A 12,825-nucleotide genomic window follows, 5' to 3' on the forward strand; every position below is an offset into this window, starting at 1 on the left:
GGCACTTTTAGGAAAAATCCCTCAAAAAAAAAAAAAAAAAAAAAGAAAAGAAAAGATTATTTACCATGAACTAAAATGGCACACAACAAAGGTTAAAAATGCTAGGAAAAAAAAAGGAGAGGATGGGATTGCGTGTGTGTTTTCTTTTTCTATTTTTGTCCGTTTATTTGGAATAATACATTGTACTTTTTAAGTAATTATTTTATTTTTATTATCTTCTTTAATTTGGCCAGAGCGAGAGAGGGAGAGTGAGAAAGCAAGCCACTAGGTCTGGGACTCAAATTGTGGTTAGCCAGCATCTTAACCAACACCCAACCAACTAGCCCCAATTTTTCAGTTTTGATGTGTAAGTTTTAAAATTTTTTCTATTTTTTAAGGAATTATTTATTTAATTTCATTTGTTATTATTTTTACATTTGACCATAGAGAAACAGAATGAGAAAGAAAGGGAAAGTGAGAAAGCAAGCTGCCAGATCTGGGACTCGAACTGCAGTCGACTATGTGGGAGTCCAGCACCGTAACCACCATGACACCTGTTGGCCCCATTGACTTGTAAATTTAATATATGAAGCTAATGAATCTTTACTCTCCTCTAACAATGCAGAGGTCTTAGTACCTTTTTTTTTTCATTTTTTATTTAATTTATTTCTGCTTGAATTTTTTTTTACTCCTGGTATTTTTTGCATTTTTAAATTTATTATCATCATAATCTTGTTTATATTACATTGAATCACATATAAAGCACCTTTTTAACTATATATCCCCCTCCAATTTACAAGTTGCTATTCATTATATTATAACTGAACTTAAATCAGGTTCGCTCGCGCAAGCACTGTAAAACCAAACTATAGTCACATGGTGTGATGAAGGCAGGTCCAGCTCTATTGCAAAGTGTAAAGCAAGCAGAGCAGGCAGTTCGTGCTGAAAAGACTCGGCCTCCTCCAGGTGGGCTCCACATGGGTATTTAAGGGCAAAATCAGGGCCAGAGGTCCTAGGCACAGGAGCAGTTCAGTGATTGGTTCAAGAGGGCGTGATCATCTCGTGGGCATTCTTGATTGGTGAGGCCTTAGATAATCAAATTTCTCTGCAGGTTTTGGGGCTATTCAACCTGGGGTCTTTGAGCTCTCAGCCAGCAGATTCCAGCCTACAAAACATCTTATATATTGAAATGACCCTATCTGTCCTTTAAGTGAGAATTTAGAGGTCGAGTGGCCCTCATCATCATAACCAAGGCCTGAAGACTTCCTCCTTACTCTGGGCCATTACCATGTAAATAGACCTTGTACTCAAGAACCTCAGAAAATACCCCAGGGGTCCTTGCTCGGGTTCGGTTTTCTATCCTGTTTCTTCCTGTAAATTAGAAGGGATGTTTTTTGGACCATCTACTCCTGCGACATTTCGGCTCCCTGCACATCTTCCATCTTCCTTCTGGATTATGTTTCTTATGCCTGTGTGAAATCCCTTAGGATTTCTTGAGTAAGAATGTGATGTGGTAAACTCGTGTTTTCTTTCTGAAATAGTTTTGTTTCTCGCTTGTTCTTTTATGATAATTGTTCTGTATGTATAATTCTAGGTTTACGGGTTTATTTAATACTCAGAATACTGAGCATATTATTCTGTTATGTTCTGGTTCTTCTTGCTATTGAGAAATCTGCTGTCAATCTAATTGCTGGTTAAGATCTATTTGTCTTTGGTGTTCTGAAGTTTCACAATGATGTGACAAGATGTAGAGTTTTTAAAATTTCTCCTGCTTAGGAATTTTCAGGCTCTCTGGATTTGTGTATTAGCTCTCAACAATGTTAAAAAAAGAAAAAGTACTCGTTTTCTTGTCAAAGATTAGCTAGTTACAAAATTTGACCTATTTTTAAGTAGTTCATGTTCCATATGATTCTTATATTTTCCTTTAGATCATGAATTTGTCAAAGGTTGGTAAGTTTTTCTGAAACCTTGTGAAATCTTCACTTAATAGAAAAAAATTATTATCTAAGATATAAATTGTAACCATTTCAGTGTGTTAAGGTCAGTAGCATAATCCACATCAATTCAAAAATAAATCTATACTGCTTATCTTTCAGGAGAGAGAGCAGGAAAAATGCAGATACATTTATTTTTGAAAGAACTATTTATTTCATTTTATTTTTATTTAATAGTAGTATCATCTTTTTTTTTTGAGAGAGAGAGAAAGAGAAAGGGAAAGTGAGAAAGCAAGCCACCAGGTCCGGATCTCGAACCATGGCTGGCTGTGTGGAAGTACAGTGCCTTAACCACCATGCTACCTGCTGCCCCAAAATGTTGCTATACTTTATTTTTGTATCTGCCCAGAATCTCTATAGTAGTATCACCCATTTTAAAATATTGTCTATTTGTTGTCCTCAGCAGTATTTGTGAAATCAGACCTGTCTGTTGTTTTTTAGCAATGCACATTGACATAAACATAGAACTATTAAAATTTAAGCCGATGTCTGTGTGTGCATCCCTTCAGATAGGCTCCCAGGGCAGCAGGTTAGGTACTTCTGGGAAACACTGGGTTAGCAGAACTCTGTAGAGTCTTCAGATATGCAGTTAGGCCCTGCAGACTTCAGGGTTGAGTGTGGGTTGTTCTACATAATAAAGGAAAGTAATTACATTTCAGAGGAGGAGCCAAGCAAGGCAGGGAGAGTGGAAATCTTAGAATTCCAAGGAAAAGGCCTTGCCAAGTAACACACTTTGAGCCTGCAGTTGAAAGCTGCTAACAGGGCTGGCAGGTGGCATGGTGGTTGGGGCTGGTGGACTCTCACAGGGTCGACCATGGTTTGAGTCCTGGACATGGCGACTTGCTTTCTTCTCACCCCCGCCCCCCCCCCTTCTCTCTGGTCAAGTTAAAGTAAAATATATGGGACCAGCAGTTAGCATAATGGCTGTGTCTCTGGTTCGTGTCCCGGACCTGGTGGCTTAAAACTCACACTGGGCACGCACACGCGCCTGTGCCCAAGATCCCGAGAGGAGAATGGAGGAGAAGGGATTGCGGTGTGGCCATCCCCCCTGGGGGGTGACTTCTCGCTTTCTATCTCTCTGTCTCTCTCTGTCTGTCTGGCGAGCGCACGTGCCCTATAGCAAAAAAACCTCTACAAAAAAAAAAAGTAAAATTTAAAAATGAATAAAGTTAAGTAATACTTAAAAAAAAAATAAAGGTGCTATCCAACCACATTAGAATCATCTGAGGAGCTTTTAAAATTGATTAAGTGGAACCAGCAGTTGGCATAATGGCTACGTTGCTGGACTCCCTTGTAGTCTACTGCCTTTCGAGTCCTGGTCCTGGTGGCTTAAACTCACACCAGGCGTGTGTGTGTGTGTGCGTGCCCAAGATCCCGAGAAGGATCCATCTATCTGGGGAGAGTGATTTCTCACTTTCTGTCTCTCTGTCTTTCTGGTGAGCGCATGTGCCCTATAGCAAAAACCTCTCCAAAAAAAGTTAAAAAAAAAAAAAAAAAGGATTAAGTAAGGCCTCGCCCCAGACCAATCAGATCAGCGGAGGGTGTGACCCAGACATCAGTATTATTTTCAGTGTGTCTCAGGTCGTCCCAATACACAGTCAAGTTCGACGACTGTGCTATCCCGCCTTGCTACTGCAAGCGTCATCTCCAGACGGGCAGCTTCACGGTCCGGAGAACGTAGTTTCAGGACCTGCCGTGGACCTACCAAATCAGAACCTTCATTTTAACAGGGTCTCCGGATGACTCACATGCATCTGTCATCAACAGCTTGCCTCCCTGGGTTTGAGAAGCTTACACCCACTTTCTCAGCCGTCCTCACAGCTAGAGCCCAGGCCTGTGACCTCACAGCGCCGTGCGCTGCACACGCCCTAAGTTGTGGAAAGCTGACTGGTGATGCCATATGCCGTATTCAGAGACTGCCCGGAGTACATTCTGGAGAAGGGGGCCCCCCACCCCGGCAGCAGCCAGCATGTGATCAGCTAGAGTGGCAGCGCCCACTGCTGGCCACCGCGCAAGCTGTGATGTCAGTCAGTGCCCAGCGGTGGCAGCTGGAGCTTCACTGGACCAGTTCTGCAGCATAATTTTCTGTGTTGTTTCTGGAGACAGAAACTTCCAGCCTGGCGCTGCAGTCCTTTTTAAGACTGAGCTAGCCGCCCAATAAACTTTAATAAGTTCCTTTCCTGCTCAAGTCAGCCAGAACTTCTGTGTCTGTTGCCTGCACCAAAGAACCTTGACTGAAATAGGTGACAAGTAAGGTCAGCCAAAATACTTTGAAGAAGAGGGTTAACAGCGCGAAGATTTATGGCTCTTTGCTCTGTGATTATGTAACATAATGCCCTCTATTGTCTGCAGCGTTTAGTAAGGTCCCACTACGCACACAGAAGCGGGTGCCAGGGTTGTCTTGTGAGCGGTGTCGAGGAAAGGGCCGCTTCCTCGCCTCTGCTGCAACTGCTGTAGACAAGGACTGCACGCCGGGCCGAAAGAGGGCCACAGATGAACTAATTCGGCAGAAACACGCTTGGAGCTAGAAGTACACTGGACAAGCATAAACCATACCCCAGAATTCCCGGAGAGATCGGGAGAAATATTTGCTGCTCCCAGTGCGTATGAGCTAGGGTTTAAACCAATCCCATTCAAATCTCAAGGTATCACGCCTCATCCTCTACTGAACCCATCTCATGGTCCAGGGGCGCCGCACACCTTCCGTTCACACAGTGCATCCTCGTAGAGATGTCTGTCCCAACAGAGGTTGCTTAAGCCCTGCTTGTCCACCTTTAAACCTAGTGCTGGGCTCATAGTTTAGCTATAAACAGTCTCCTGAGCGGTCTGCCTGAGTTTTGGAATTGGTCTGAACCAAGCTGACCTAATCTTCATAATGGCTTCATGAGACTTGCCTAAGAATGTAACTCAGATTGACTTGTTAAAAGTAATAATAACGATAACTAGGTACTGATACTGATGCGTTGCTTCCTATGTGACAAGCATTGTTCTAACCATTTCGCTTCTATTAGTTCATCTAATTCTTATAACAGTAATAGGTACTATTATCCCTATTTTCCGGAAAAAGAAGCAGAGGGAAACAGGTGAAATAACTTCCCTGAGATGGCACAGTTGGGTATCAGAGCTGCGATTGAAATGCAGTCTGCTTTAGCATCCGAGCTCTCCACAACGATGATACACTAGCAAACTGCTTGGAGGAAGAAAGGTTAATATACAAAGTTAGTATTAAATCCCCGATTTCCATGACAGCGGCCAGAGGAAGAGGGAGGCTGTGGCGTCTGTCCTCAGTAAATAAAGTGTTTAGGGCTGCTTGTATGTAGTGGTTAAGGGAGCCAGACCCCACGTGGCCAACCACGGTTTGAATCTTGGCTGCAGCAGCTTGCAAGACATGCCAAGCATGTGTGTTTGTGCCCAGAATTCCAGCAGGATGCAGAAGTAGAGGAGAAGGGATTGTGGCCTGACCGTGCCCCACGGGGGAGTGCTTTCCTTCTTTCTCAGTCTCTGGCGAGCACACACACCCTTTGGGGATTAAAGAGTAAAGAAATAAAAATTTGAAAGTCTTTTAGTCTTTTTTTTCTTTTTCTTTTTTTTTTGAGAGGTTTTCACTATAGGGCGCATGTGCTCGCCAGACAGACAGAGACAGAGTCAGAAAGCAAGAAATCACCCTCCAGGGGGGATAGTCACGTTGCAATCCCTTCTCCTCCATTCTCCTCTTGGGATCTTGGGCACGCACGCTCACGCACCCGGCGTGAGTTCTAAGCCACCGGGTCCGGGATGCGAACTGCGGTCGACTACGTGGGAGTCCAGCGACATAGCCATTACGCTAACTGCTGGTTCCCTATTTCTAGAATATCTACAGTAACAGGCAGAGTCAGAATCAGGACTTCAAATATTCCATGAAAATGTAGCAAAGCCCCTAACCTAAACCCAAACCAACTGCTCTAGTCTGAATCCTGTGTCCCTACCCCACCCCTGCGTTTACATGTTGGGTCCTCGCCCAAGGTGCTGGCGTTGGGAAGGCGGTCTCGGGGAGATGACGAGGCTGTTAGCAGAGCTTTCGAGAGTGCTGTTAGTACCTCGGAGAGAGCCTGAGGCCCGCGGTGGCCCGGTGCTGAAACACAGTGTTCTGCAAGACTGACCCACAGGGCAGGCTGCAGTTTGCATTTGGAGATCTGCGAGTGTGCTGAGCACACAAGCCTGTGAGCTGAGGTTGCCTGAGAGGCTGGATTGCGGCATCGAGGCCCTGCTGGAGGCATTGCCTCTGTGTCCCTCTGCTTCTGCGTCTCCCTCACTCATAAAAGAAATACATTAATTTTCTTTTTAATAGAGGCCTGAGGGAGCTGGAGCACCCCTTCCACACTATGAGAACGCAGAGAAGTTGGCAACCTGCAGCCAGTAAAAGGGCCTCACTGGAACCAGACCCTGTGGGCACCAAGTGTCAGGACTTCCCAGCCTCCAGAACCGTAAGGAACAAGCTTCTGTTGTTCATCAAGCACTTAAGGTGTTTTTCCCCCAGAGATTTTTACCTTGGGGCATGGGGCTCTGATACATAAATGCTATCAGAATGTATGCAACCTGGTTTTTCCTTTAACAATATAATCCCGAAGTTTCTAAGGTCAGTAACAGATCTACCCAATCTCTTTGAACTGTGGCATAATTTTATATAATATGGATATGTCATAGTTATTAGGCATTTCCTGGTCAATGGATATTTAGATTGTTCCTGCTTTTTTCTTATTACAAATAATATGGGACCAGCAGGGGGCATGGTGGTTAAGGGCACTGGACTCCCACATGGCCAACTGTGGTTTCCCAGACACAGTGGCTTGAAGATGATGCTGGACATGTGTGTGTGTGTGTGTGTGTGTGTGTGTGTGTGCGTGTGCGCGCACGCCCAAAATCCCAGGACGAGAATGGGCATGAGGGGATTGTGGCATGGCCATCCCCCTGGGTGGTGATTTCTCACCTTCTCTCTCCCTGTCTCTCTGGTGAGCACATACCCCCTATGGAAAAAACCTACAGATCACTTCATTAACTTCAATAAACTTTAAGAAGAAAAGACAAATAATGCATATTGAACCTCATTGCAGCCGCAGTCTCGCTGGTAAACAGCGGTAAGAGTAACTGCTGGGTCATGGCTTGTGCACATTTGAAGTGTAGTGGTCATGAAGCTCTCCTTAGTGTGCTGTGTCAACATAAACGATTTGTCCGCCAGTTGTGGGAGTCCTCGTTTGGCTATCACTCGCCAGTATTGACGGTATTGTGTAATTTGCCAACCTAGTGAGCAGGAAGCACATCTCATGCTCACTGGACTCTGCATCTCTCTGCTTTCTCACGGCGTTGAGCCTTTTTTTGATCGTAGGCTGTTCAGGTTCCTTTCCCGGGAGTGGGACTTCATAGCTTTTGGTCACCGGTCTTTCGGGTTGCTTGTCTTTTTCATTTTGTTTTGTGGCAGTCTGATGTCCTTCTTCACGTTCCTCCTCAGCCCCTCAGGCAAAATAGTGCCATGGTAGTGGCGCTTCTTTGAAGTTCTAGTCCAGTAATGAACTGGAGTTACATTCGGCTCCAAGAATTTTCCCCCTAAAGTGAAGAAATTTAAGCCAGAGACGAGAGAAAAGAACATCTCTCCTAATAAAACAGAGGAGAGCTGTTCGTGAAGTCAGTCAGTCCCTCACTTTCAAATAACATTTCTTAGGGACGCAGGGAACGGCCAGAGGTAGAGAACTCTTTGGCGTGATTCCTAAAGAGCTTTCCTGTACAGTGTGTTGCACTTTTGGCAATGCGACGAGCTCGGAGAAGTTTGCTGGTGGCAACAGTGCGCTAACGTCCAGGTAGTTTTAAAGTTGTTTTGCCCCTGAACTCCTCAGTTTAGAGTGCGGATATCTGCAGAGGAAAGATGTGAGGCACCAAGAGAGTAATACACGCCCGCAGGGTCAGTTTAGAGAGCAGTAAGAAAGGCTTGCCAGTAACACGATCAACAAAGAGACCCGTTAATCTCTGGTAGCCCCAAAGAGGAGAAGGTAAGATTTTTCTCCCCCCAAAGGATTTTTCCTTTCCTACCAGGAGTTTACCAAAGAAACAAAACAATAACGATGAAAACTTACACCGTGGTCTGAGTCGCAGACCTAGCAGCTTGCTTTTTCTCTTTCCTTTCCTCTCTCTCCATCTCTCTCTAGTCAAATTTAAAATAAATAAATAAATAAATAAATAACAGAATTAAATAAGTAAACCTCTGATCTCTCCCTTCAACAACAACAAAAAGGGATTATGGCATGGCCATCCCTCATGGGGGTGCTTTCTCACCTTCCGTCTCCATCTCTCTGTCTCTCAGGTGAGCACACACTCCCTCTAGCAAATTGAAAATGGCTAAGTAAGTAATACTGACTCAAAAACAACCAACAGGAAGCTAAACTGAAGGAGTACACAGTCTGGATAGGAGCGGTCCCAGCTCTGGCATCAGGGCTTAATGACATCAGGGCTCTGACGTGGCCCTCCGAGCTGTGGGTCAGTACCCGAAAGCGTGACTTAGGCCACGAAGACGTCAGCCGTACAGCTGGAAGGGACTCTTCCCCTAGAACTTTTCTGCATGGAAGGAAGATCTTTCCCTGGGTCGCCTGTCATGTCTCAGGGGCCGGAACTGTGTGCTGTGTGCCCATGTAGCTCAGAGGGCGTCCGGGTGAATGCAAACCTAGCGAAGGGCAATTCCCTTCCGTCATTGACCTGAAGCAGGTGTGATTCATCTCCTGAGGTTGAGCATACCCCTGCCTGAAAGCAGAAGTGCAGGGGAGAGGAAGAGATGCCAGGATGTGGAGACCAACCACATCTACTGTCGGGGCAACTCAAGGACCTCTTCTGGCCACTGCTGCTGAGGCAGGAACGAACAGTGACTAAGCTGAATCTATCAGGATCTCCCCTTACGTTTGTTTGTTTGTTTGTAATTTGACACAGGGTCCTACTACGTTGTAACCCTCCATCTTCAGCCTCCCGAGTGGCTAATAGGCATGTGTTGTACCACCAGGATTTTAGGAAGGGCTGGGAATTGAACCTAGCTCCCATGTAGCCTCAGCCTGCTGAGTTGCAGCCTCAACCAGCAAGCGCTGCCATGGCCGGGGATGCCATTAGGGTTTTAATGAAGATCCCAAGAATCAGTTTCTGACTCTAGTGCCTTGATGGTAGAGCTGAACTTTAGAACCATACATTCAATAATAGAGTCCCACATCTCTTTATTAAAGTTTCCATTTAGTTGGTAACTATTTCTTGAAATTAGGTTAACCCTGATTAAAACACAGATTCAGCTATAGTCTTTATTAATAATTACTAAAATAACAGCTATTATAGTATTTACTGCCTTATTTGTTTCTTAATAGTTTCACACTTTTGTCTCACCGTACTCATAGCTTATAAACTCCTTACGGAAGAAGTCAAGCATATATGTTTATTCTCCTAGTTCTTAAAATGGTATTAACCATAGGTATGATAAGATCTATTGGTGATTATTGAGTGACTTTCTGATTGCTACCCTTTTTAGTTAATACTTTGCATGTTCTAGAAGTATATACAAGAGAAACATGGTAATGAATTATCTATCAGATTAGCAAATGCAGTTTCAGATTGTTGGCTTGATAAACATAAAATCTTCTAAAATAGAGCAAATTCACAGAAGAGTGAAGAGAGGTACTCCAATGGAGAACAGTGGCTGTGCGGTTTCTGAGAGGCGGGGCTATGGGTCGCACCGATGGGCTTATCTTCATTTTACTGATCTAAACCTTTCAGAATTTCCACAAAGGGCATGAATTCCTTTCAGAATCTGTAAAAAGATTAACTAATGGTTTCAAAAGACGCAGTCAGGAAAATACATACTTGACTATTTAGTACGTGTTTTTTAATTTCCTTCTTTTTGTTTAAGGGTTCCCTACCCATACACTTTAATGTTACAGACACCAACTTTGACCTTAATTGAATAATATTACCATTGAATTTTGATTTCTTTTTATCTTATAGTGACATTAATCTCATAGGAAAGTTTAACAATTTTAAGTATAGCTGATACCAAATTGCAAGTCTTCCCTTAAAGAACTTTAAAACTTATTAATTTAAAACAAGATTTAAAAATAAACAAAAGGCCACTTAAGCTGTGTTTTAAATCTAAAATCACTTGGGTTTTCTTGACATTTCTGTCCATTGTTTAAAGGAATGCTATTCTGTTAGTAGATCATTCAGATGTTTAATGGGCATTTGTGCAAAGTCTGACAAGCAAAAATAAAATTCCCCAGAAAGTAATACCACCAACCCTTTTGTTTCAAGCCACAAGGAAACAGATCTGTTTTTCTAATGCTGAACATTTTATACCAAGCAGCCTTGTTTTAAGTAAATATCCATCTCTTTAAAAAACAAAATTAATATTAGAAATCTTTTTGTTTGTGAAAAGAGCTCGATCCAACAGGTTCCAGATGTTGCCACTGGGCCACAGATGCACCCAAATAATAAAAAAAGGGGAACATATTTTTCGTTTGGATTCTAAGCAGGAAGAAGCGCTACTTAGGAATTCATGTTGGGCCACACAGAAAGATTGGACTCTGGTACTCAACAAGTAAACACTATTGTTTCAGCACAGCGGTACAAGACTGGGGCTCTGTCAGCACGACACCTTCCTGTCGGGTGGCAGCTGAGATACCGGTCTCTCCTCTGGAGACAGTGCTGCTGCTCAGTATTGTAAAGGGTGCCAGGGTCAGGTGCTCACCCATGCTGCAGTGGGCTGTGTAAGGCAAAGGTGGCTTCCTTACGGTTCACAGTCTACAGCCCCCCTCCCCTGAGGTCTCAGCGGGATGGTATCTGCTAGTGTCACCTCTTTGAGGCCAGCTCAGCCCACGCGTCTCAGGGTCAGATTAAAACTCTTCTCGCTGACTCTCCGACATGGTGGTTGGAGAGGCAGGCCATGCTGCGGAAGAGGAGCAAGGGCCTCTGCTCCATGGGCTCTCACTGTGTGTGGCTGCTAGGTGGCCTCCTGGAGCACTGCCTGGCTCAGTCCTACGTGGGCAGTTCCCAGTCACCTGGCCCCATGCAGGCTCCTGTCAGCTGCAGACCTCCTGGCCTGAGACTCACAGTGTGGCCAGTCTGTGGGCATCCACCCCAGCGCCCCCGTGAGCCCTACCCTGGTTCACATCACAAAGGGCTGCAGTGAGAGCAGGGGGGCCAGGCCCGCCAGTTCAAGGCAGGCCCACCCTTCCTGTTCAGCCCTGGTGTCCAAACCCCAAGGTTGCTCCTTCCGTGACCCACCAGCTTGTCCTTCCTTCCTCCGAGACATCTGAGCCGCTGGGCTCTGAGTCGGAGAGGGGGTGTCCCGGTGCACCATTCTCATGAGGAGCTGGTACTTTTACTTCCTACAATGCACTCTTGCACAAGAGGGGCGGGGCTTTCATTTTTGTCTCTCTTGCTGATCTCTTTCTGCTGTTCCCAAAGGCTCTGCCCCCTTCCCTGAGGCCATAATGGAGCAAAGAGAAGCATCTCACCAATAAAGGGAACTTAAAAGTATGGACAAACTGCTTAAGTATTTCTTTTCTTTTCTTTCTTTTTTTTTTTTTTCTTTTTCTTTTTTTTTTTTTGAGAGATCTTTGCTATAGGGCATGTGTGCTTGCCAGAAAGAGAGAGACAGAGACAGAAAGCGGGAAATCACCCCCCGGGGAGATGGCCACACCGCAATCCCTTCTCCTCCATTCTCCTCTCAGGATCTTGGGCACGCACGCACACGTGCCCAGTGTGAGTTTAAGCCACCAGGTCCCAGACTCGAACTGCAGTTGACTACATGGGAGTCCAGCGACATAACCATTACGCCAACTGCTGGTTCCAGTATTTCAAGAGTCCCCTAAGATTTGTGTATGGTATACAGCTACAAAGCAACAGTGGCACAAATAAGATTAGGATTCTTTTTCTCATATAAAAGTCCAGCAGTGGGCAGTCAGGGACAGGACTGGTTCCAGGACATCCCCCCATGACTCAGGACTGCTTGGGTCTGGTAGCACCACCATGCGTGATGTGTATTCCCGAGGTCACTTTGTGGTCCAAGGTGGAGATTCCAATTTCATCCATCATGTCTACATTTTAGCCAGAGGAAGGACACTGAGAACGGGAAGAGCAACAGCTGAGTGCCAGCTGTTTTGGAGGAAGTTTCCAGAAGCTGCTGGAAGACTTCTCATTTTATCTCACTTGGCTAGCTGACCGCTGCGCGGCCACATCTATCACAGCTGCAAGGCACGCTGTGATACAGGGTTTGCGATGGCTCCGTGTGGCCGCCAGCGTGAAAGTCCTTCATTGCCGAGCAAGGGTCCTGGTCACCGAAGGACAGCCAGAAGTCTCTGGCTTAGTAAACCTTTATTATTCCATCCTTAAACAGGCTGCAGGAAAACATTCTTGAGTTTCCGATTTTATAATGATGGAGAAAAAAATAAACAAAACAAAACAAAACAAAAAAAAGAGAGAGAGAGATTTGGGTTTTCCCATTAGCTTACAGTACGGCCTTGAACAAGTCAGGACTCCTGATACAGGTTTTCTTTTCCATATATTAGTGAGGTGTGCTAGATGTTCCCATTAGTTTCTGGAAGCTCTGATTATACGTGTGACTATGAATCCAACCATAATTTTAAATATCTGTGCTTTATAATTCTTACTTTGTGTAAGTATTGGAACTTATGACAGGGACGTATGGAAATATAAATTCTTTAGTTCTTATGCATATTAGAAAATTGTGCGGGCCAGCAGGTGGCATAGTAGTCAAGGTGTTGGACTCCCACATAGCAGACCATGATTCTAGTCCTGGACCTGGAGGCTTGCAAATCACACTGGGTGCATGTGCATG

At 44.8% G+C, this 12,825-nt stretch overlaps 1 protein-coding gene across 1 annotated transcript in view; it reads right to left on the bottom strand.

Moving 5' to 3' along the window:
* Window positions 1-4,693, bottom strand: part of DAZL (deleted in azoospermia like) — a 26,572-nt gene extending 21,879 nt beyond the window's left edge. The window contains exons 1-2 of the mRNA XM_006170717.1: window positions 4,674-4,693; window positions 4,347-4,471 (exon numbers count right to left, since the gene is read on the bottom strand). Coding sequence (XP_006170779.1) covers window positions 4,347-4,471; window positions 4,674-4,693 — 145 coding nt within the window. The remainder of the gene's footprint in view (window positions 1-4,346; window positions 4,472-4,673) is intronic.
* Between the last annotated feature and the right edge of the window lie 8,132 nt (window positions 4,694-12,825).

Source organism: Tupaia chinensis, unplaced genomic scaffold, assembly GCF_000334495.1.
Source record: "Tupaia chinensis unplaced genomic scaffold, TupChi_1.0 Scaffold148822_2, whole genome shotgun sequence".
Taxonomy (NCBI): domain Eukaryota; kingdom Metazoa; phylum Chordata; class Mammalia; order Scandentia; family Tupaiidae; genus Tupaia; species Tupaia belangeri.